This window comes from Pelodiscus sinensis, chromosome 7 (assembly GCF_052426305.1).
Source record: "Pelodiscus sinensis isolate ZL-2025 chromosome 7, ASM5242630v1, whole genome shotgun sequence".
NCBI lineage: Eukaryota > Metazoa > Chordata > Testudines > Trionychidae > Pelodiscus > Pelodiscus sinensis.
In genome coordinates, this window is record NC_143058.1 from 67,938,527 (window position 1) to 67,965,221 (window position 26,695).

The window sequence follows — 26,695 nt, forward strand, 5'->3', positions numbered from 1 at the left end:
GCCCACTTTAGAAGATCTCTAGGGATGTAGTATATTGAATTCCAGGGAACTCAGCAACTCTCAAGCTTAGAGCCTATGATCAATGCTTAGGTAAAGAAAAAAAATCCAGTCACAAATCATTCTATATTGTGTATATTATGTTGTCAGTGTGCATGTGTCTGTGTGAAGTATAACATATTTAGTATTCCAATATTTTCTAAGATAAGAGGTAGTGGTGAAGATACATTTAGTTATTTTAGCTCGAGTTTAACTTGATTTTATAACATACATTTAATTCCTAAACAAGAGTCCTCATTAGATTGTTCTTTATGGTATTTCTAAATGTTGATTTCCTCTATACATGCTTTAACTTTGCAACAACTCTATTTTAAATTTATAATTTTCCAATTTTTATACATAGTTGATTTACATATACTTTTGCATGATGTAATTGAGGAAGATCTGCCATTGGATATTTTTCCTAAAATAGAATTTTGTAGCTCAAACAGGAATGAATTTAGAAAAGTGCTATGACCAGTGTTATCGCAGAAGTCAGATTTGGTGATCACAATAGTCCTTTACAATTTACTTTAAAAGAAAACATCTAATAAAAAAAGGCCTTAAATACAAAATTCATGCTCTGCATTAAAGTATTTTGTAATGTTAAGACTAGTGTTCCAAAGCAATACTGTGTGCACACTACTATTGTAGACAAAATATCTGAAGTCCAGAGAGAGGTTTGGCTCCCCTCCACAGATGAATGTTTGGCTCCACTAAAGTCAAGGGGAATTTTGCCAATGACTTCTAAGTCACACTGTGGTAACTTCTGTTACTTTTTTTATTCCATTTGTTTGCATCTTCTGATTGTATCTATCAAGCTTTACTTTGGTCTGTTCCTTAACTTATTCTGCCTTATTATAAAAGCCAAACTAAAATGGGGCAGACTTTGATCTGTCAAATACAACCAAATATATACAGAATAAAACCAAACAAAACTAAAGCTGCTTACCTGGATTTATTCATAAGCTTTACTCAAGAAAATATATCAACAACTATAATCTGCATAAAATTCAACAAATATGCTACTTTTCAAGATTGATTTTACTACGCACATTAAAAGATTCTTCCCCATCTAATTTGGGCATGTTAAAGAAAAACAACAAAATGCTAGACTTTTGAAATGCTTGCTCAGGAAAATTGCCATAAAGTAATACTACCTTAGGATCCATGATGCTTGAAATCACAAACCTATGTATTTAAACAGTACATTTGTTTCCTGACATGTTTGGGCGAGGTCCAAAACATTCCAGACTTATGAAATAGCCTTCCTTTCTTCCATTTATCTTTATTTTTTAGGATGACTTCTTGGCACTCAGTTGTGCATTGCTTGCATACCCCAAACTCTCATTCAAATCAGTGAGATTTTTGTGTGCACAAAATATGAAATCAAAGCCCTTAATGATATCATGTTATTAAGAACTTCACTTTGTATGGAGTAGCACTTTATGCCACAAGTAGTCCCATTGACTTTAATAAGCCCACTAGTAGAGAAAGGAATCTTTATTCACATTCTAGAATATTAGAAAGTGGCCTCAAGTGTGATTACAGATAATCAGAAATAAATGAGACGTTTAGCAATTCAGAGATCTAAGCTTTATTGTTTAATCCACTGCCCCAAGTTATTCTCTCTCGTGAATATTCCATCATGTTCAATGTCTAACATTGTAGGTACCTTTATTCTATAAATAGATTGTCCACAGAAACAAGTCCTGATGTAAATTTATTTCCCAAGTTCTATCGATGGCAAAATATGTACCAGGCTTGAGCCACTGATTTTTTTTTTTAAGAAAAAAAAAGAAGCTATTTTATACGTGTGACATTTTATCATCATGTAAAACCAGATTCTTTGTTGGAAAGCATAAATTTAATGAAAGAGTCCCTGAGTGCCATTCAGTAAAGCATCAATAATTAACATTGGTCCTTTGTGGGGTGGGGGTGGGGGGGCAAAGAAGAGTCATTGTTACAAACACTTACTGAATTTTGAGGACTACTGCTTCATTTAAAAAGTTTAGATTTTGATAGAATCTGAAAGGAATGAGGGAGGATTCCCTTTCACAAAATATTGGTCAGAAACAAAAGCTAAGTATTCTTACATTCTATTTAAAATGGAAATACAATACAAAATTATCACAGTTTTAAGGAAAGTGACCCAGATTCAGACATGGTCACCATGGTAATCACCAATAATTTCAATAGATTTGTAGTTGCTTACATCAAGATTGAAGTTAGCCAAAACAAGGCTTTTTTAAAGACAGTACAAAAACAGTCAAAGTGGAAAAAAATTATATTTCTGCAAATATTTCACAAAGATTTATCATAGGAAACTCAGAATACTAAAGCAACATTAGTGCAGTTTCCACAAAAGTGCATAAATGGTTAATATAAAAGCTCAGTCCATGCCTGCACATTGAAAAATGACTCCTTTGTTTTAAAGGAGGAAACATTCTCCATTGCTCTTTCCAAAATTGCTTTTTAAAAGGGTCAAACTGTCAGTCTTGTTTTAATTTTACAGATATTTAAAAATAAAAGTTTCTATTAATTAAAAATGTGTACGATATTTTACAATAGAATTTAAGACAGTGTTAAAATATTTAAGTTGTTATTTCGTTCTTTACATTTAGTTTAGCCTAGATTCATAATATTTTTCTAATACACCAGGCTGATATCAGGATTTCTTAAAGCCATGGAAATTGAAGCTGCTCAGATTCAGATATTTTCAAAAAGGCGGCCACCAGGAGACTTAACTCTTGACCTATCTTTCTATGTCCAAAACTCATGACCCTTAACACTACCCACTCTGTCAAACCCTCTTTAGCATATTTGGTATGCTTCAACAGAAGACCTTTGCTTTACAATGCTACATTATATTTATAGCTTTGGCTTACTGAGGTTATACTGTACTTAATTTTATGAAGTGCTACATACATGTAATACAATGTTTTGTATTCATTCTATTCTAGTTTGTGAAGAAATAAGCTAAAACTGCAAAGGTGTTTCTCTAATATTAATACAAATGGATAAAGGGTAGAGATGTTTTAAATAAACATCATAACTTTAAAAATCCCACACAGTACACACAACACAACCTGTATAACATTTCAGCCAGTTTAGAAAAAGAATCCAATTCTCTTAACTGGAGCAGCATATAGGCAGAAACTACCATATTTATGTAAAGTGGAAAAATGAAGGCAAGTTTACTCATGCTACTAAACATGGAGTATATTACCTAATGGGCAAATTGCACTGAATTCAGGTGAAGACTACACATGTACATCAGCTAAAAATATGCATTCACGTCATTGAAGCCATAGTCTTCTTCAAGGTTCAAAAGGGAAGAAATTCAAAATTACTATTATGATAAATATCGTTGCATTCCTACTGTACGTATTTTGGTGGTTCAATTTAGACCCTAAACTTGAGTCAGACTAATTTCAACCCAAACTTGAAACATATGGATGGTTGTTTGGCCAAGCTTCTTAGCTAGTTTGGATGTCTTCCTTAAAGTGAGCACACTATGACTGTTAGCCTGTAGAGAAACACCTTACTTTGCCCTTTATGGCTATTTTAAAGCATCTAATTGCATATATGTATTATAATTAAAAAGGGGGGCATTCGTTTCAGCCCCCTATACAGTGGATGTATTACAAGTTGTTGAATCATTAGAGACTGCTTTGGATTTAGGACCGCAGCAAGCAAAGAGTTGATTCCCCAAGGTCTTCTGGGCAAATCGGAAGTACATTATGTGGCCCATTGCAACAAAGGACACAGAAATAAGCACCAGTAAGCCGAAAGCTTCAGGGTTTGGGGCCAAGATGACCATGATGAAATGCAGCAGATCAAGAAGGTAATTCATGGAATTCTGGACACCATTTATAATGCCTCTTTCAGACTCTATCACGTTTTCTTGGAGCAATTGTGTGACAGTCAAATCAAAGGACCAGAGGCCTATGTGGAAGGGGGGGAAAAAAAGAAAAAAAAAACCTTCATTATCTATATGGAAGGGTTAGATTGTCATTATAAGTTATTTCTTTAGCAACATAATCTTCATTATAACGAGCATTTATTTACAGTTAAACATCTGTGTAAAGTTGTGCTTTCATCTTATTTTAATAGATTTCCCAGAAGTGTAGCTAATGGCAGCATTAGGCCCTTTTCTAATATTTCTTATGGATAGTGAGTACTGGTGCAACACTGAATCAAGTATTCCTGTCAAACAATGCTTTATGCAACAATCCTTTTCTTATTAATGAGAGTCTGAGAGAATCCCTTTCTTATTAATGAAAATAATCCTAGAGTGTCTGACACTCACGATAAAACTGAGCAATACAAGTATTTTTAATAAACGTAAGTCATTTAAATGCTCCACGTGCAAGAGAGAAAAATGTAGAGATACAGTAAGACTAATTTTACTTCAGAAGAAAGTTAAAGATTAAATGTATGTAGATTATAATCATCATCTACTTATTTTTTAAAGAATTTTTCATTCTAATGGTTATCTCTAAGGCTGTCTACACTGCCCCCTCTTGCGCAAAAAATGCAAATGAGGCGAAGCATGAAATATCACTGTGCCTCATTTGTATAATTAATGAGGCTCTGGTTTTGCGCAAGAGGCTTTTGCACAAAAAGGAGCCCATCTACATGACTCCTTTTTGTGCAAAAAACCCCTCTTACGCAAGAGTCATTCTTCCTCTTTTTTTCAGGAAGAACAGCTCTTGCTCAAGAGGGGTTTTTTACACAAAAAGGAGCCATGTAGACGGCTTCTTTTTGCACAAAAGCCTCTTGTGCAAAAACAAAGCCTCATGAATTATACAAATTAGGTGCGGCGATATTCCACACTTCACCTCATTTGCAATTTTTTTGCGCAAGAGGTGGCAGTGTAAACATAGCCTAAAGTTTATGGCTGTAATTAACAACAATTCTGTCCTGGGGGAAGGTTAATGTGTTTGGGGGAAAATACATGTTTCCTGCAGTGTTTACACTTGAAAAGTTTTATTTCAAGAAGAAATTCATTGTGGCAGCTACTGTGTCGTATTCATCAAGATTTAAAGTTTTCTTTGCAAGTACCTCTAGACTCATGCAAAACAAGTACTTCTTTCCAAAACAATTAGAAAAGCCATAAGATTAAGAGGAGTACTACAAAATTATGCTTCATTCATGCAATGTATAACTAAATCATTCTGTTCTTTGATTCTCTTGCAATGTTAATACTATACTATCTAGCAATTCCCTCAAAGCTTTTAAACTATAGCAATCAAACTATCAAAACTATCAAACTATAGCAATTTTTAATTAAACTTCTGAAAATACTTACCAATTCTAGCAGCAATGACTCCTGCAAATAGAAGGCTAACAGAGATTAAAGGCACAGAATTAGAACTCATCTCTAGGTCACTATTAACAGAGCTAGAGCTGTTTAACCAGTTGTGCATTCCAGTTGTAAAGGAGGTTTCAGACATATCAGCTGGAAGCACAGTAGGTAATGGTTGTCCTTCCAGTAACCTGGTACGGATGTCAGCAAATGGGGAAACAGTCAAATCCAAAGGACTCCCAGGCATGAACACAGAAATCACACATAAGACCAAGCAGGCAAGTTGGGCTATTCCAGAGATGAAGCCGGTGCGAACCAGGCCACATTTGCGATGGAGCCAGGTAAAGGCTACTGTTCCCGTGATTCCAGTTATGGCTGAGGCCCCCATCAGAAGGCTTAGTACAGAACCGCTCAAACCCTGAGTATATGCATAACCTGTGGTAATGCAATCAAAACCTAGCACAGTCATATAGAGGAATGCAAGAGCCATGCCTGCAAGGAACACAGGTTGGTTGTAGTATGCAACCCATCCATCACGAAATGTGATGAAAGGTTCAGAAATTCTGGTACTGCAGCTGATTTCCTTCTCCTGGGGCTCAAAGACTGCAACATCTTTCTCACCAATTAATTGGATGCCCTCAGTGGGCTTCAATTCACTATCTGTAAATAGAAATATAACTATTAAGTGCTTTCCTGCAAAAGAACTAAGGAGTTTAGCTCATTATGCTGTATCTATTTAATAAAAGGTACATTCTTTTTATGGAGATTTATCATCTTAAATATATTTGATTAATTATAAATTATAAAACCAGTACTGAATAGGGGAACCAAAAAATAAAACTAATTGTCATGATTAAAAAACCAGCTCAGTTTAATACATTGGTCGGGAGAGGGTAGTTTACTCTCTTCTCACACTAGGTTTCTTGTGAATTGTGGACCCTCAGTAATTACTTGTGCAGAAATAATTTACCTAAATGATGACACTGGGCACTTACATAGGGCTTTGTGTTCAAAGCACTTTACAAACATTAAAGAAAAACATTAATTAGCCATGAGATAGGCAAACAATTATTATTCACCATGTTATTGATGAATAAACCAAGATAGAGAACTTAGAGACCTGCTGAAGACTACTTAGGGAGTCTTTGTGAGAGCTGGGATTCTAATACAGAAGTCATTCTTAGGGTACGTCTAAACTACATGACTCCGTCAACAGAGCCATGTAGATTAGTGTACTCGAAAAAGGGAAATATGCCATTCCACGAGGCATAACGGGGCGGTCCTTGTCGACCGCAGAGCGTCTAGACTACCATGCTGTGCCGCCAAACAGCTTATCGGCACAGCACGGCAGCCATTTTGATATAAATGAAACGGCAATTATTTAAATCGCCGCTTCAATTTCCCTATGTCTAGAAACCTAATCTACATGGCTCTGTCGACGGAGCCATGTAGTCTAGACTTACCCTTGGTTTCCAATCCTAGATCACACTTCCATTAAAAAACAAAAACTACCCAATGTCAAGTTCTTATTGTGTTGCAAACCTAAAGCCAGGAAAGAGTTGGCAAAGATTCAAAAGTCTCAGCTAGAGGAAGCCATCTGACACTTTGGGGATGGCTGAACTTTAGTGTGTGTTCTGGAGTTTATTTTACCCTGAAGCTTCACACAAACCCCTGCAAACAGATATGCCTATGTCTGAGGTATATTTACAGCCATAACAAGTCTGGTTTTAAACTAAGTCAAAATAGTGAGGGACGAGACAGGTTTTCTAAATGTTGCCAGTTGCTAAATGTGTCCTCCGTCTTAAGGAGTTTGGAGAAGCCCCTTTCAAAGCTTCAAGGAGCTGCACTCACCTTTTAACCTCTTTACTTTACCCCATGAACCTGTGTTGTCACCAACCTCTTAGCATAAGAGAGGTGACCATGGTTCTTTCTAGAGCATATCACCACTGCTGCAGTATTAACCCCAAGGTTAACTGCAGTTCTCATTCTCACAGAAAGGCTAAATGTGCTCTTTGGAGTCATATGATCTGCTGGTTGGGGAGAAAAGCACCCAGGAAGTGTTACTAAGATCTCCTAAACTGTAGTGTGGCACTAGCAGTAGGCTGCTAAAATGGTCTCTCCTTCACCATCTTTTTACTCTACCAATAGATTTTAAGTTGTCCTAGAATTTATCAAGATGTTTTTTCTTACAATGGTCCCACCCACATGTCCCCCTGGAACTACTCTGGTACCTTCTTAAGAACCCTAATCAAACACTAAATCTTAGAAAAGAGTCCTCATTTAATGGTACTTCACAAACTACAGCAAAAAATTCCATATCCTTGATGGGGTGTTCGGAAGCGGTTTCTCCTAGATGCTTGGAGTGGCATTTCTATGCTAGATGTCTAATTTTTCAAAGGAATAATTTTCTTTAGACTCTATATTCTATCATGTGCCACATTTTTTGATACATTCTGTAAGTAATACTAGTTAGTTTCTAAAAGGGTTCTAATTAGGGCTGTTGATTAATTGCAGTTAGCTCACACTATTAACTAAAAAAAAAAATTAAGTGATTATCGTTGTTAAATAGTACATACCAACTGAGATTTATTAAATATTTGGATGTTTTTCTACATTTTCAAATATATTAATTTCAATTACAACATAGAAAACAAAGTACATAGTGCTTACTTTCTATTTTATTACAGATATTTTCACTGCAAAAACAATATTTTCAGTTCCCCCCATACACATACTAGAGTTATATCCAGTGTTCTTTTTTTCTTTTTCTTTCTTTTTTTTTAAATAAAAGAAAGAGGTGCTGGTACTCCAGGGGAAAAGTTTTTGAGCAGTACCATCAGAAAAAAAAGCACTGGTTATATCTATCATGAAAGTGTAACTTAGAAATGTAGTTATTGGTTACATAACCATAACTCAAACAAAACAATATAAAATAGTGGTAGAGATGTAATGTCAAAGCCTACAAATCCACTCAGTCCTACTTCTTGTTTAGCCAACCACTGAAACAAACAAGTTTGATTACATTTACGGGAGATGCTTCTTATTTACAATGTCACCTGAAAGTGAGAACTAGGTGTCTGCATGTCACTTTCGTAGCTGGCATTGCAAGGTATTTGTGCTGGATATGCCAAAGCTTCAGAAGCTCCTTGATGCTTCAGCCATCATTCCAGAGGACATGTTTCCATTCTGATAATGCTTTTTAAAAAAATGTGTTAATTAAATTTGTGACTAAACTCCTTGGGGGGAGAACTGTAAGTCTCATGCTGTGTTCTACCTGTACTGTACCATATTTCATGTTATCATAGTCTAGGATGATGACCCAGCACATTCTCATTTTAAGGTCATTTTCACAGCAGATTTGACCAAACACAAAAAAGTACTCATGTCAGATTTCTAAAAATAGCTACAGCATTCGACCCAAGGTTTAAGATTCTGAAGCACTTTCCAAAATATGAGAGGGACGAGGTGTGCAGCATGTTTTCAGAAATCTTCAGAGCAACGCTGATGCAGAAACTATAGAACACAAGCCACCAACAAAGGGTAGGAAAAAAAAAAATCAGCTTTCTGCTGATGGCATCTGACTCAAATAATGAAAATGAATTTGTGTTGGTCTGCTCTGCTTTGGATCATTTTCAAGCATGGACATGTCCTCTGGAATGGAGGTTGAAGCATGAAGGGACATATTTACATGTCATATGCACTAAAGATTCATATCTTGTGCATGGCTACAACAGTGCCATGTGAATGCCACTTCTCACTTTCAAATGATGTTGTGAACAACAAGCGGGCAGCATTATCTACTGAAAATATAAACAAACTTGTTTGACTGAGCTACTGGATGAATAAGTAGGACTGAATGGACATTTTGTTTTTGAATGCAGCTTTTTTGTATATAATTATAAATTTGTGAGTTTTACTTTCATAATAAAGAGATTGCACTACAATACTTGTATTGGATTAATTGAAAAATATTGTTTATAAATATTTGCACTGAAAAAAAACAGTAAGCACTGAACACTTCATATGCTATGTTGTAATTGAAATAAATATTTTAATATGTAGAACACATTGCCAATTTAAGTATTCTGAATCTATTATTGTTTAACAGTATGATTAAAATGTGGATTTTTAAAAATTGCTTGACAGCCTTATTTCAAAATTTATGAGGTTAAGAGGCCATTTCAACGACAGTACTAAAATTCCCATTCCCTGGCTACTGTTTATAGGGTATTCCAGCCAACTGCAAACTCAAATATTGTTACTCAAAACTAAGTTCATTGCTCTCAGAAAGAAGAGTAAAATACTAAACAGAATGGCTACATCTACATTGGCACCCCTTTCGGAAAAGGGATGCTAATGTAGCACGTTGGAATAGGCAAATCCGCGGGGGATTTAAATATCCCCCGCAGTATTTGCATTAACATGGCTGCCGCTTTTTTCTGGCTTGGAATAAGAAGGAATAAGAAATCCTCCGGAAAAGGCTTTATTTTCTGGAGAATAACGTCTAGACTGGAAAAAAGCGGCAGCCATGTTAATGCAAATACTGCGGGGGATATTTAAATCCCCCGCGGATTTGCCTATTCCAAAGTCTACATTAGCATCCCTTTTCCGGAAAGGGGTGCCAATGTAGACACAGCCAATGATTTAAGCAAAATGGTCTATAGGAAAATGAAGGGGAAAATGAATGGTTTCCAGTTTTAGTATAACTAATGTAGTATATACACCATCAGTTTTTAATTTATCAGTTATACCTTTCTGTACATTTAGTTGTTTCAGTTCTGATTCTTCAATTTTTGAAGTTGCTTTATGAGCCAGAGCAGGTGTTTTCTGATAGACTTCCCAGAGCAGGAAATATTCCATACACATAGACAACAGATTCCAACCAGAAATGAATCCACAGCCAATCACTGGTGAGCCAAAGGTCATTATTTGGCCAACTGCCATTGGAGCCAAGATGTTGGTCAGCTGGTCAATTCTTCGTATTGTAGCATTCATATCTATCATTTAATTTGATAAGGAAAATATTAATGAAAACTTACAGAAGCATTCATTTCAATCAGTTATATTGCATATACATGAAACCAAATCCCAGTCCCTATAAAAAAAAAAAAACAGCAAAACTCTCAACTTCACTGGGACTAGGATTTGGCCAATATGTATGATAAACTAGGACACGGGCTCCTATAAGTAATTTTTATCAGACACTGAAGTATATTGTAATTGTATCAAGCTGATCAAACTAAACTCCATTGTTGTCGAGAGTTTTGTCTGAGTGAAAGGTTCATGACTGGGCAAACTGGGATTAAAGTAAGGGGGCATATATCAAATGTCTTCAGATAAATATTATCAAGCAATTTCCCTTTCATTAAATGCACTCCTGGCCCAATTCTGAAGCAACTCCACATATGATCAACTAACTACAGGGGAGTTGTATGTCCTATGAAAAAATATTTCTATAATTAATGACAAGTTTCTGAAATTATCTGTCCCATACTGAAATATTTAATTCTTGGTTTCCTCAGTTCACCTCTCTCGAACAACAAGTGACCATATAACACCCATTGTGATAGCAAAAGACCTTTGATATGACTACGTTTCCTTATAGAGGCACGTACTGCTCATCAATCATCCTGGAGTTTCAGAGAGCAAAGTTCTTTCCCCATTCTGTACTACTCATGCACATTAAGGAGCAGTCTCCTGGGGTTCTGACACTAATAGACAGATCATGGTTCACTCTCATAAGAGTCCTCCTTCTTCCTTCTCCCAAACCCATAAACTTTTGCTTTATTTTCTCCACCAAATTGCTGTGAATATAGCAGTGACTAATCATTATTTGCAATATAACTAGAGCATTTAGTTAAAGAAGAGGCTTCCATCTTGAGAGGATAGAATTCTCATCACTGAATGTTTTAAGGACAAGTTGGACAAACTAATCACAGATGATCTAGGTTTAACTTGTTTCCGCCTCAATGAAGGTATCGAGATTTGATAATCTCTTGAGGTCCCTTCCAGCCTCACATTTCTATGAGAGTTTGGTAACCAATAGAAATTATGAGGTGCTAAGCTGCCTCCATTGCCCCCCTCACCTACCCCCACAACAGGCCACATATGTGTGAGTCTAATTTTAGAGTCCTATTTTGGAAAATCTTGGCCTAAGCTTTCAGTAAAAAGATGAACCAAGTATAAGTCAATATAGGAGTATTTTCCTGAGTCTACAGACAGTCTGAAATTGCTTGTTTCTTTCAAGGAATTAATTCTGAATTCTAAAGATCACAAATTAAGTGTCATTATTAATAATCAATCTACTCCTGATCAAAGCACACATGACAGAAGTGACAGAAATAAGATGACCTATATGATCTACTGTGGAAGTAGATTGTTTCAGCAAGGAGCTGGGGAGCGTACAATTTCTCCTGTAATATCCCTCCTCCAAAATAAGTTGGAAGAGAAGCCCTGTGGGAATCAAGATGGATGGAGAGAACCATCTAGGTAAGTGAGGAGAGAACACAGGTTTTTTTGTTTGTTTGTTTGGCTAAGTTACAAAGCTGTGAGCCTTCTTTGTGAAAAGCATATGAACAGTAATAGGACCATTTGGCCTTTGGTCATTCTGCATAATTCACAAATCCAGGTAATTTTTCTATGCAAAGGATAATATTTTACAGATGATTCTTACAATATAATCCTCATTTTGTTTCAGATATTGTTAAAACTAAGTTTAAAAAAAAAACACTAGACACAGCTTTCCTTGGGAGAGTTCTATGAAATGGAACAGGTTTGCTGTGTTAGAACCATCGAATACAAGAACTGGAAGCAACCTTGAGAGGTCATCAAGTCCAGTCCCCTAGATATTTGTTTGGAACAGAGTTGAAAGAAGGAAAATACTGCCAGATTTCCCAGGAACTAGCATCAAATACAAGTGGTCATCATGCTGCATTAACCAGTCAGTATTGATGAAAGACAAAAAAAAAGTGTGATGTAATATAAATGAATTGCCTATTACAGGATAGTTCTCCCCGGGGGTGACATTCATCTCTTCTTCTGGGAAGAAGCAGAGAAGACGTGATTTGTCAAGTACAAACAAGAACGATTGAGAACCATTAAGACTCTGCAAAGGTGAGAAATTCCTTCCAACTAGTTGTGTGTTTGAAGAAGGTTCAAAGAAACTGTAGGATATCATTGCTCTACAAAAGGTAATTGCAAAGAAACTACTGCAAGATCAAAATAGGGGACTAACAGTGACAGTTTAATTTGGGAAATAAAAATCAGAAAAGGTTACAAGTTGTACATTCTCTTTACCTAATAAGAGGTTTAATCTCTGATGTTCTTTTGATGTGGGATTTCCTTAATGGTTATAAATGCTGATAAATCTTAGTAGTTGAATGCTTAGATTAACAGGATGTGATTATGTATTAAATGCTGAACATACGTGATTTGATTAAAATCATAGAATCGTAGAACACCAGAACTGGAAGGGACCTTGAGAGGTCATCGAGTCTAGTCCCCTGACCTCATGGCAGGAACAAGCACAAAATCATAGAACACTAAAACTGGAAGGAACCTTGAGAGGTCATCGACTCCAGTACCCTGACCTCATGACAGGAACAAGCACCGTCTAGACCATCCCTAATAGATATCTATCTAACCTACTCTTAAATATCTCCAGAAATGGAGATTCCACAACCTCCCTAAACAATTTATTCTAGTGTTTAACCACCCTGACATTTAGGAAGTTTTTCCTAATGTCCAACCTAATCCTCCCTTGCTCCAGGGAACAATATACATTTTGTTTGCAGAAATAAACCTGATCTCCCCTGATAGTGTTAGAGTTGGATTAAAACAAGAACTAGACAGTTTTATGGCTAGGTAATTACACTGTAATCAGTTTTACAACAGCCATTTCTAATCTCTGTAAATAGAGAGGAATACGGTAGGGGAAAAAGCTGCCCTTTTAAACTGTTGTTCTCTCACGGCTCCTGGAACACAGAAGAATGTGCTGACTTCAGAGTAAAACTGCTGTCTGTTTAAAAAAAGTCAAGCCCACCCATTAAGATGGTTTTAGACAGTGGAAATAATATATATTACCTGCCAATTTGCTTCTGTCATCACCTGCAACCACAACAATCCAGTCTCTCTGAATTGTGATTGTTGTGGCAGTGCTGGCCAAATTTGCAATATTTGCTATTGTGATTACCAGTATATAGCACATGGTCTGGGGAAAGTAAAGAAGAAGTGTTAAACATGAGTAAAATGACGGGCCAAATTAATGACGAAAAAAGGCACGACCGTGAGTTTCTTGGACAATCAAAATTATAGTTCTGTATTTTAACCATTTCACGTGGGTATTACTTTTCAGACAGTACAATGGTACTCTGAACATTAAAAACAATCATTTATTTATTAGCAAAGAGGTGTGTTCTCCTGATCCCTTGGGCAACAAAGCTAAAAACAGTAAGAAAGAATCAATGGCCTCATCCTGCATCATTGAAGCCAATGGTGACTATGTCATTAATGTTCATGAGAGCAGGAACAGACTTACTGGTGCAGACTCTCAGATCAGATATAAGTTGTCATAGCTCCACTGGAGTCAAATTAACAAGTTTACAAGTTACCTTCCTTTACCAATGACATAAGAAATCTTAAATGTGAGCACTTACAAGAAGCCATCCATAGTATAAGGTCATAAGCTGGGTCTTAAACAAGAAGACAATCATCAGGATAATACCACACAGGATGACAGATGAATTCTGTATAATCAAGGAAGTCTGAGCCACTGTTTCAGATAAAAAAAGTAAGTTATAGCATCTGTGGATATTCCCCATCTTTGGAATTATTTAATGATTAGGGTTTTTTTAATCTGATCTAAATTATTTAAAAACATTTTTCATTTAAAAACTAAGTTTATTTACAAGTTAAAAACTGTTTTAAGTGTGCAGAGATCTAATTTAAATTTGGATCAACCACTGTGAATCAAATTCATTCCTGGTATAGCACCACACTGTAAAGCCAGTAATACACTCAGGATATGTCTCCATTGCCCAGTCCAGTATCCCGAAATACTACCCCATGTCTACACAAGCTGCCTGGTATTTCAAAATATTTTTCGAAACAGGCACCCTATTTCGGTGTCCCAGGAATCCTCATTCCACGATGGTTAAGGGATGTCTCAAAATAGCATGTTATTTCGAAATTTGGTGGTGTGTAGATGTGCCAAATTTCAAAATAGATTTGAAATAAGATATGCAATTTGCATAGTGCAAATTGTGTACCTTATTTCGCGTTTAGGGTGCTGTGTAGACGCACCCTAAAAGGAAAGCAGGGGTTTTCCTTCATTGAGCATTTACTTCAGAAGTATTTGTGACTAAATGGCAATACTGTTTTTAAAAAGCAGCCAATAAAGAAATACTTAGTTTGGATGCTGAAATTTATTTTTAATAAATTATGAAACTGAGTTCTATTGTGTAAATTCTTTAAAATGAATCTTTATTATACAGAACATGTTTTCAATTAATATGACCACATAAGAGGTGACTAAAGAATTATTTATTCCATTATTCTTCTGAATAGTTTCATATTTATTGACTGTTAATACATTTGAGCCTGGTTTTCATATTTAACCAGAGGATTTTTCTAGCAAGCCATTTGCAGTCAGATCCTTTAGACAGCCTCCTCTTCCAATTCTGATTTGAGGTAGATTGCTAACCGTAACAGGTAGATTGCTAACCTTTAAGCCTTGAGTTCTTGTCCACCCAGTCTCCGATAATGGCTCCCAAAAGAAGAACTGATCCTGCCACAACCAATCCATAGACTGCAGTCAAGAGTAAGCTGTTTCCATAAAGTTCAACCAGAAAGACAGACACTGCGAAGTGCCACATCCGATCTCCCTTTAATAAAAAAAAAGCTGATATATTAGTATTTGCATTTTTCAAGGTGGTAACTGATTTCTATGTTGTAATAGCTCAAAAATTACTACCTAGATTAACATGGAATTTACCAACTTTGTTACTCCCCTTCGATCCTTCCTCCTTCTAATGGAAGCCCTATCTGCCACACTGTGGGCATGGAGCTTGGGTCTACATCAAGACTATTTTTGGCCCCATTTAATGTTGGTTATCCCCCCCAATATGCCATAGTACCAAAGACTCTCTATGACAGAATTAGGAGCCAAAATTCTATACTCAGTTACAACCAACGAGCCTGAGAAACAGACTAATTTTTATAAAGATCCTTCATCACAGATCCCTCCAACAGCTACAAATACATTTTTTTATGATCATCATCATCAGTGCTCTTTTAGAAAATGTAACTTTGTTCCACCTTTAAAACTTTAGTTTCACATTGACAAAGCAACTTTCATCTATTCTAGTTGTGCAAGCTTAAAATGATACTGCCAGCTTAAATCAGCAGTACTATCTGAATACATTTCACCTACAAAAACCTTCTAAGACTGTGGTCACCAACCAATAGATCGCAATCTACTGGTTGATCACAGGGGCTCTGAGAGTCGATCTTCAGCTCCCTCTGAACTGCGCGCCTCCGTGCTAATTTTAAATTGGCACTCTTGATTTGCAGAGCAGCTACTCACGGAGCAGCAACACAAGTGAATAGCTGTGGCAGCATGGTGGGATCAAGGGGTTGCACCATGCTCCAGCTGATCAGGTGGCTTTCCCTCTGCTCCAGCCCACGTGGAGCGTGGTGCACCCTAGCTGAGCGCCATGGCCAGCTGGCCGGGCAGCTGCTCCTCTTTGCTCCAGCCCAGCTGCCCTGAGTTCAGCCTGGAGAGGCTGTGCCTCATTCCAGCTGGGCTGGAGCAAAGAGGAGCGGCTGCCCAGTCAGCTAACCATGGTGTTCAGCCTAGGTGCAGCCTTCTCTGTAGGAGGGGGGGAGCTGGCCTCAGAGGAAGTGCGAGCTGGGGTTTCCTGGCTCTGCCGGGAGGGGGGCGGGGAGGAGGAGGAGGAAAGGGAGAGAAGAAGTCCTGGGAGGAGGCGGGTATACGGGACTCTGCTTCCACTGGCACCCTGAACCCTGCCCCTTCAGCACCCTGTCCCTTCCCCCCCCACTGGCACCATGCCCTCACCCCAGAACCCTGTTCCCTGCCCCCACTGCCATCCTGTCCCTTGCCCCAGCACTCACTAGCACCCTTCCCCAGTACCATGTCCCCTGCCCCCACCAGCACAGTTGGGGCCATATTAGTGAGGCGTGGTGGGGTTTTGGAGGCTGGGTTTTTTTGCATCTTCCTTGTGTGGCCCCAACTGACTTTTCTGTGGGTCAGTGACCCCTGATTCAAAAAGGTTTCCTGCCCTTCTTATAAATAAAGACAATGCAGAAACTTTGTGTTTGACATAGTCTTTTATTTAAAAATGAAGCCTGGCCAACAAACCCCCAATTGGGGCCAAGCCCCTCTCTGGCTGCAGCATTATAACACTCCTGCACCCCCCCAGACCCTAGATCTGAGCCTATCATACATTGGACCCCCCCTTCCCTAAGCCCCTTACATACCCCAACCCAAATTCCTGCACCCTCACATCCACAAGCCTGTGGCTTGCTCATCACCCCAACCCTCAATCTGACCCCAACACTCGCCAGTCTGGAGCCCCCGCCCCGAGCCAGAGTCCCCTTCTCCACCTCCTCCTGCATCCAAATTTCCGCTCACCCCTTCCCATACCCAAATCCCTCATTCCTCCTCCAGAGCCCACACATCCTGTCTCAACCCAGTGAGGGTACAGCTAGACTGCAGGAGTTTTTCCAGGATTCCAGAAAAACTCTTCTGCATACAGGGATGCATTTATTGTTCTGTTTTTTTAGTGGAAGAGCAAACATGCTCTTTCGGTAACCCCTGTATTCCTCGTTCCACGAGGAATAAGGGGGCTTCCAAAAGAAGGGGTTTTTCCTGACAATTAGTCCAGTCTAGACAGGCCAAATGTTGGAAAAACCTCTTCCTACAGAAGAATTGGGGGGGAAAAGTGGCAGTGTAGAGTGTATAAGGGCTGGGGATAGCAAGTGATGGAGAGGAGGAGAATAAAGAGGGCGGGGCTTCAAGGAAGGGATGGGGTCTTGAGGGAAGTATGGGGCGGTAGATCTTAGCTTGTTCTGAGATTTAAAAAGTGATCTTGGGTGTAAAAAGGTTGGAGACCACTGTTCTAAGACAACTGTTAATTGAAAGAGAGCAGGGAATAAATGGATTTCCTAGGCAGTCAGTTTTCCTTTTTCTATTGTATTGTTTCCTCAGTACATAGGGTCAGATTCCTCTTGCATTTGTATGGAGCATCTATTTGGTCAAAGAAAAGAACAAATAGATAGGAAAATATTATTGTAAAACCACAAATTAGTAGGGATACAGAGGGCAGGTTTTGAACACAAAATCATTTTGTTTAGTTTTTCAAACTGAATAGGTTTCAAATTAAGCATTCTTACTTTTCCAGTAAAGAGTGTTATTTGAACAATTTATCCTTCACATACTGTAACACCACCAAGGTGGAGCAAGATTTTTGATAGTTGCTAATTGAGATACTATAAAAGCAAGTGCTAAAGGGGTTCAAGGATCTAGTGCAAAGGTAGCCATTCTTAATTTTATTCAAAACAAGTTTCCATGATTGTGCTTTATTAACAATGCTAAGCAATATGCATATACTAGCAGATGTACCCGGCGTTGATCAGGTCTTTTAAAAATGAAGGTTGTGTTTTTAAATAAATAAAAAAATGTATGTGCTTTTTCCATTGTATTTTTTGAAAATGAAGGAAAATGAAGGCTGGAGTGAGAGTTCAGGGGTAAGGAGAGGCAGGGGTGGGTGACTTAGGGAAGAGGGTTGGGAGGTATGTGGGGGGTGCTCAAGGCAAGGGGTAGGGAGTGCAGAAGTCAAGACAGGTGGGAGGTGTAGGACTCAGTGCAGAGGGCTCAGGACAGGGAACTGGGAGAGGGTTTACCGGGGCCACCTGTGACTGTAAGGGTGGCGCGGCTCCAGCCATGGCTTCTCTCAGGGGGCTGAGACAGTGCTCCCTGGTCAGTAGCCCCTCCCAAGGGGCTGGAGCTGTGCTCCCTGAAGGGCAGCTCTTCCCAGGAGGGTTAGAGATTTGGGTCTGTGCACTTGTCAGATAGAAGTTGAGGCTCTGTGGGTTGGCCCTGATCTCCAGCTGTCCTCCGCCCCCAGGCTGCAGACTGATGTGAGGAGCAGCAACCCTCAGCCTGCAGCAGCTGCCCCTGAGCTTACAGCTGCTCTGGGGGCCTTGTTTGGGACAGTGCCCCCCACGCTGCCCTGCAATCTGTTGGGAGGGGCAGCTTTCTACAGGTTGGCACTGGCCTCCTGCTGCCTCCCTGCCCTTCAACTGGTTGGGGGAGAGGGAAGCGCTTCAGAGGCTACTCCTGGCCTTCAGCAGCCCCTTCCTTCCTTCAGCCTGTTGCAGAGGGCAGCACTCTGGAAGGCCGGCCAGGCTCCGTGGGCTGCCCCTAGCCTGCAGGCCACAAGCGAACCCTGAAGGCCATCAGGGTTAAGGGGGTGAAGTTCTGGGGGCTGCCCCTTCCTCCAGCAGCTCCTACCCTCATGGTCCTGCAGGCTGTCCATGGAGGGGCTAAGCCCTGGCAGGCTGTCTGGGGTGGTATCAAACTCCCAAGGCTGTCTCCCCTCCAGTGGCCCCCTCCCAGCATGCAGGCTCCCATGGGGGGGGGCATGCTCTAGGTTTGGGAAAGGGGGGCTCCTTACCAGTGTGCTGGCAGGGAAGACTGCTGAGCCCCACACTTGCTGGTCACTCTTGGTGCCTCAGCTGCCCCTCTCAGTATTGCTTCCCTCCCCTATCTCCTCCCTTTCCAGGTTATGGAAAACAGTCCCAGTCCCAGAACTTTACATTTTCTGGGCACAATCAAACCCTGCCTGACTTTGGTTTAAGTTAGGGTAAGAGGAAGCTGCATACAAATTTGGTGGTCCTAGTTCTTATAGTTTATGGGGTGTTCTGGATAGGGATGTAATATGCATTTAAAATATAGTTGGAGCTGGGTGGGCAGGCATTTTAATATAGATAGTTAGATAGAGAGATAGAGTCTTCAGTCAGCCTGTTTTGAAAGGCTCTTTTCTTTTGACTCTCATTTTTAGTAATCATTTTTTGTGCAGTACAAAGGACTTTGAAATGCAGAGTGTGCCAAGTTTGTTTTAAAAAAAGTCTTAGAACAGATACTAAGTAACCTGTAACAAGTGAACAAGATGATAAAAAAGGAAAAGGCCTCAAGAAACACAGGCTACGTCTACACTGGCCCCTTTTCCGGAAGGGGCATGTAAATTTCACTAGTCGTCGTAGGGAAATCCGCGGGGGATTTAAATATCCCCCGCGGCATTTAAATAAAAATGTCCGCCGCTTTTTTCCGGCTTTTAAAAAAGCCGGAAAAGAGCGTCTACACTGGCCCCGATCCTCCGGAAAAAGCGCCCTTTTCCGGAGGGTCTTATTCTTACTTTGAAGTAGGAATAAGACCCTCCGGAAAAGGGCACTTTTTCCGGAGGATCGGGGCCAGTGTAGACGCTCTTTTCCGGCTTTTTTAAAAGCCGGAAAAAAGCGGCGGACATTTTTATTTAAATGCCGCGGGGGATATTTAAATCCCCCGCGGATTTCCCTACGACGACTAGTGAAATTTACATGCCCCTTCCGGAAAAGGGGCCAGTGTAGACATAGCCACACTGTTTGGGACTGACAATGGAAATCCAGGGGAGTAGCAGCAGCATATCCCAGTGATGAATATGGCCTTTGGGATTCGTTAGAAGATTTAACTGTGGCTCTTCTGGAGATGGTCTATAAAGTGCTACCAGACTATTTGTTGTTTTCAGTTTACCTGTACAGACTAACTTGGCTACTTCCTGAAGCTTCTGGAGATGGAGTTGCTTCAAACACTTGTAATTGTAAAAAGCTCTGTCATTCATACAAGTACCTGTAATAGTGATCAGAAGCAGGGCCACAGATTTTTCGGGGCTCAGTCTGAAATTGAGGCCCCTGTAAGGGAGTTTCTGGAGACCAAAGGGATATAAAATACTGTTTAATGGGTTAACAGGTTAAACATGATGTTTAACTGGTTAACAATTAAAGGGGATACAGGGTGGGGATGCTCCAATCCCATTGGGCTAGAGCAACCACTCCACCTGCCTCAGCTGGGCTAGAGTGGCCCCTTCAGTCTAGTCCTGCCTGTGGCGTGCCCTGCCCTGCTGTAAGCTGCTCCAGATGTCCAATGATGCTTACCGGTTAACCGGTCAACCTTCCACATCCCTATACCACATTCACCTTGCAGCAGTAGCAGTTGTCCTGTGTCTACTCGCTCTAGGCATCAGGATATGGCGCACAGGATCACATCATCACTCTAATATGGTCTGGCCATCTCCACTGTAATGGAGAGGCAGGTGGGACAAAAATAAGCAGCACTGTGTCTCTGCGTCAGATCACCACACCATCAAATCCCATAGGCTTGGGATCCTGCAAATAGAAGTCTTCCCCTTCACCCAAAGAACTGACTTGACTTTTCCACATGCAAGGATAAAAACAAATTCCCTCTAACAGGCTATAGTTACATTCCGTATGAATGGGGGGGAGGGCAGGGAGAACTATACATAAATTCCATTTATGAAAGAATTAAGTGTTTTCCTGAATCTTGCAATCAAAAGAATTCAGTATAATTAAAGTTATGCAACTTTCACTTACAACATACCTAGGTGGTCACTGAACCCTAAAATCTGGCTAGCCTATTTTATTATTCATTCAGGTAAAAAGTTAATGCCAGAGAAAATACTATTTTCATAATGGTTAAGGCCTGATATACTTTTATTCCTGCATCAAAGTTTTAGTTGTTGAAACGGATTAAATTTTAAAGAGGAGTTATGAAAATATCCCTCACACACCACTTTTTAAATATTTGAAAATTATGCACTGTGACACCCATTACACTCAAGGTAAAATCCTGGCTCCAGTGAAGTCAGTGACAAACTTCAATGGACTTAAATGCACACCGGATTTCTCCTTCAGTATCTGCAAGACAAGATCTTGCTACTGGATACTATGAACCCACATATTAAGTATAGCTTCTCTTGGTTTCCTATGCTTGCACTACATTGCATGAGCATGCTATACATTACTCTTTAATTTTAAAAATGTGAACATTTTAAAAAGCAATATTGTCTTGTTTAGGCTGTGTTACTGCTCAAAGCTACTGCTACAGAATCAGTTGTTCTGGAGTGCATTAAAGCTGAGCAATTTATCTATTGTGTTTACCCACAGTCCTTGGGTCATGCTATTCCACATTGCTGCCGCTTCTCCAAAGCTAGCAGTTTTCAACAGGAAAGCATACTGAGTTTTGGTTTGAGTTTGTGTTTTTAAATCAACTTTTTAAAAAGTCAAGTATCAGTTAATGACACAGATCAACAGTGAACTGATAGTTAAGCAGTACAAACAGAAAACACGCCAGGAACAAGCATTTTTAAACTATAGCTAGGACTCCAAATTTTAATACTGTAACACATTTAGCCTTACTGAAAAGGCAGAACCACATCACAGGTTAATCCTGCTATTTTTGGTATCTTTCTAATTATTTATATTAAAACCTATTCCTGTACGAAGAAACAAGTCCTCCTTGAATGGCAGTTTGTTGATCTCTAGTACTGTGTTATAACAGTATAGAGTTGAAAGAATATGGTTAAGGCCCAGATCCACAGAGGTATTTAGTCTCCTAACTGCCACGGATTTCAAAATACCTCATGGAACTGGGCCTAATGCACCAGCTCAATATAGCATGTAGGGCACATCTACACAGCAGGAATTCCGAGGAAGAACACTTTTCCTTCCACTTCCCTTACTCCTTGTATAATGAGGGTTACAGCAGTAGGAGTAAGAAGTCCTCTAGCTCAACTGTAGATGGGGACTATGTTATTTCAGAATAACGTAAGTTATTCCGAAACAACACTGCTGTGTAGATGTACCTTAGCTTGTCCTTGACATCTGCAATACTTAAGTATGTGCTTAAGCGCTTTGCTGAGCGGTGGCCTAGTAGTTGTATTCAGGGCTTCCGAAACACTGCTGTGTAGATGTACCTTAGCTTGTCCTTGACATCTGCAATACTTAAGTATGTGCTTAAGCGCTTTGCTGAGCGGTGGCCTAGTAGTTGTATTCAGGGCTTCTGAAACACTGCTGTGTAGATGTACCTTAGCTTGTCCTTGACATCTGCAATACTTAAGTATGTGCTTAAGCGCTTTGCTGAGCGGCGGCCTAGTAGTTGTATTCAGGGCTTCCGTCAGTTCTCTGAATTATTGTGGATATAATAGGCGAGTATGTTTAATCAATTAGTTTCCTTCTGTATTTAAGAATGTGTGCTTAACAGTATGGGAGTTGTTTAAGCTTTCCCAACTACATTAAAGACATTTATCTATGAAAGATTTTGTAATATGAATACAGATCACTGTGATTTTTCAGAATGAAAACTATACAAAAGCCATATCAGAGGTTTGTTTCCATCTTGAGGGGCACAGGAGGAAAAAAAAAATCGGAAAATAACTTTCCCCTTCTCTCCTCCTCCTTTTTGCCATTACTGAAAGTCTGATTTTAGGCTCCAAAGAGTGTGTTAAAGAACTTCTAAGGCCAAGTTCTGCACTTGTCTAGATAGACTAAACTTTTCTTGTTTAAATAGGAGTATTTTCCTGATAGGGGAAACTGCTTCATATCCTCAATTGCCCTTAAAATAACATTAAACACCATATACTATTTCTAAAAGCTGAAGTTTTTCATCAAATAAAAGTATTTTTCCACTCAATAGTTTGCACTAGTCCAAGCTAGTATCTTATGTTCTGATTCAGTCACCCTTACTCATGTTGAATTATATCTTACCATAATCTGCGAGTAGCCCCCATTCACATAGTAAGGCACCACACCATGTTAGTAGAAATGCAGTCAGGTGCACTGTGCTGCTAGTTAAGCTGTCTGTTTTGTTGACTGAAGATACTACTTTTTGTAACAGCAGTAGCACCTACAAAAAAAATCTTTGAACTAAAATAATTCATTGCTAGAAACTCTGCACCTGTTTAAACCAGTAGTTTTTCTCCAAGCCTTTTCAAAAGGAACACAACTGTGACCTTTATATTAATGGAAGTGAGCATCCATCTTGTAGTCCTACAACAGTGTACTCAGCGCTGTACAAAGTACATAATAAACCAGTCCCTATCCCTGAGTTTACAAATTAGAACAGACATAGAAAGACAAGTATTCAAGAGGAACAAGTTACTTTTCAAAAGTGCTTTTATTCCTCTTCTTAATCTAATACTTGTCATTCACTAGCAAGATACTAGATTAAGAATATAACATAGCATTTCTCAGCTAGATTTTGCTATTACATATGACTTCAGTGAACTAGGAGATACATTTCACCCAAATCAATTTCTAGATCTACTTCATTTGCCTTGAAGCACTAAGAAAGGTTGGTTTAGATGCAGGTGAAAGTGTTTCAGTGAACAAGCACTTTGCGAGAGGTAAGGCTATTACAGTTTCAGAAAAAGAGGTTTGTGCATTGTCCAACATTCATTAACTTTCCTTGGTGAGCAGTTATATATGCTCTTTGAATTATAAAAATCAAGGACAAGGCAGCACAGAATACAGTTTGATTGGCAGGACTCTTTTATTGTTATCCTCCACCCACTTTGAATAGCGTCTTACTCTGTAAGAAGCCTTACTGGTTTCAATGATAGTCCTCAAGAAGTAAGGTATTATTCAGCGTGCAGGAGGGTAGTAAATCAGGCCTTAGACATTTGTAAGCTCTGAACTTTTATTTATTGGAATATTAGCAAATATACCATACCATATCTTGCAAAGATTAGGAAGACAGAGAGATCTCACCACAGCCCTTTGCAATTAAGCTTTTGCCAAAGACCACCTTTTGTATACACATTATAGTGTGCAGTGCAGACTAGTCAAAAGCAAATTAATGAGGATCCACTGCATTATGTAGCTACATTTTTGACTTACCCAAGTGGACAGCGCATGACCAAGGTAAAGAAGAAACTTTGCGGATGTAAAATAATTGACACAGGATCCTAAAATAAAGATAAGAGATAAATGCTAAAGAGAATTTGAATGCATTTTGCCTATTTACTTGAAGAGGTAAGGCTGCTACTAGAGGTAAAATTCCAGTTAATCAGTTAACTGGTTAAACATCAGGTAAACCTAACATTTAACTGTTAATCAACTAAGGTGGGATCCAGGCTAGAGACTACTCTAGCCCAGCTGGAGGAGCCCCCAGCCCCGTGTTGGGGCTGCCACCAGCTTCCAGCCCACACCAGAGCAACCCTTGCATGTGGGGCTCCCAGGCCCACCACAGAGAGAGGCTGCTCTGGACAAGAACAGCCCCTATCCACAGTGAGTCCCTGGTGGAGCTAGAGCAACCCCAAGCCCCTGGCAGGTGAGAAGCTGTTCCACCCTCACTGGTTAATATTTCATATCTCTAGTTGCTAATAAATTGTATTAATTTTAAAGCTAGCAATCTGCACTGCAAAAATAAAATAAGATGTTCGCTATATGTGTTTTAATTCCACACAACTGGAATAGCTACAGCATACCAGTTGTGCAAGAAAAAAAAACATACTAGATGAAGAAATACCTAACAGATCTCAACATGGCTTACTATCTAAATAGGAACATAAAGTTTTGCAGCAAGTTTAGACCATGACACCAGACTGTAACCCATCCAACAAGCAATACCAGTGTTTCTCCACAGCAGGTCTATGGACAAGCCAGTCCCTGGTATAAGAAAGATTGAGCAACACTACACTACACCATTTCTGTGTGCCCCTCTTTCCACACAGCACAAGCACACACACACAGGCTCTAGTTCAACCACAATTAACTAGACTCTATTCAAGAATTACACAATGTAATTCTATGGCCCAGGGTTACAGAAAAGCAGGGTAGGAGATCTCACTATATTATCATTGACACAAAAGACAGGCCTATGCAACACTTTAAAAACTAACAAGATGGTTTATTAGGTGATGAGCTTTCGTGGGCCAGACCCACTTCCTCAGATCAATTTGTGGAAGAAAATCGGCACGACCATATATACCAAAGTAAAATTGGCACTATGGTATATATGGTCGTGCTGATTTTCTTCCACAAATTGATCTGAGGAAGTGGGTCTGGCCCACGAAAGCTCATCACCTAATAAACCATCTTGTTAGTTTTTAAAGTGCTGCATAGTCCTGTCTTTTGTTTCAGCAGACCAACACCGCTGCATCTCTATCACTATATTATCATTAGGGGCCATTCTGGCCTTAACATCCGTGTTACCTCTGGCACAGCCCTATGTGCATGTGCTCCCTTCCCCTGTAACCCACGCATGTAATGTCATACACATGAGCTGCACATAATGAAGAGCCTGAACGTGCCCCCGTGCATGTTCTTGCCCGCCTTCCCAGGCAGCAGAGTACCCCCCCAGACGGGCTGCATCCCTTCTCTAGCAGCCACCTTCAGATCAACAGCCTGGTGCCCGCAGGAGACTCACCGCAGCATCCTTCGCGGCTTCCCTGATCTGCGGCCCGAGTCATATCAGCTAGTAGCCTGGTTCCCCCTCGCCCTTCTGCGCTGCCAGTCCTGGACCCCCGGTGACGGAGACGCGCAACAGGCGGGTGTAGGCAGGAGAGGCACAGGGAGCAGAAGCGGCGTCTCTTAGTGTTTGTCTTTCCCAACTTAGCTATCACTGTAGCTGAAGTTGGAAAGCGATGGCCGTATGCGCGCGGGGCTGGCGGGGCTTCGCTCCACCGAAAAGGGGGGCCCAAGCGGGCGCCCAGCTCCTCCGGCCGCTACTGCAGCGCTCGAGCCTCGCGACCCTTTATGGCCAGGCTGGGCCGAAGGCGGGCGACAAGGACCGGGCGCCGCCTATCAGCGCCAGGCTGATTTGCATATCTCCGCCCCGCGGGGCGAGCTGCAGAGCCGGGCCGGTGAGCCCGCAAGGCAGGGCGCTGCTTGGCCGTCCGAACCCTGTCTTCGGCATAGTGGCCGCCGCGGGGACGCGGAGCTGAGCGCCGGCCGGGCGTGGGGGGGATGCGGCGGGCGTAGAGCAGGTTGGGGATTGTACACTGAAGGGGAGAGTAGGGAATAGAGAGGTTGGCCAGGCGTAGGGAGCAAGGGCTGCATCGCTATGGGCTCCCAGGTGTCTCTCCCCCCCCCCCACACAATTTGACACTGTTTCCCTAGGCTTGAACAAAGACATTAACTGGTCATTCCAATATAAAACCAGCCTTCCATACATTTAACACCTCATTTACATTAAAAGCTAAGTATGGGACACTTCCAACTAGCCCACTCAGCATCATTAGCACCCCTACTACAACTCACAGGTTATTTTCCTCA

General features: G+C 40.2%; 1 protein-coding gene across 1 annotated transcript; it reads right to left on the bottom strand.

Moving 5' to 3' along the window:
• Positions 1–975: 975 nt before the first annotated feature.
• On the bottom strand, positions 976–26,170 carry SLC40A1 (solute carrier family 40 member 1). Its single transcript, XM_006113332.5, has 8 exons — positions 25,848–26,170; positions 24,317–24,384; positions 15,069–15,228; positions 14,002–14,117; positions 13,430–13,556; positions 10,099–10,344; positions 5,351–6,007; positions 976–3,984 (listed from the first exon to the last, which is right to left on the bottom strand). Exons 1-8 carry the CDS (start codon positions 25,888–25,890, stop codon positions 3,665–3,667), a joined length of 1,737 nt encoding a protein of 578 aa, XP_006113394.3. The 5' UTR covers positions 25,891–26,170; the 3' UTR covers positions 976–3,664.
• Between the last annotated feature and the right edge of the window lie 525 nt (positions 26,171–26,695).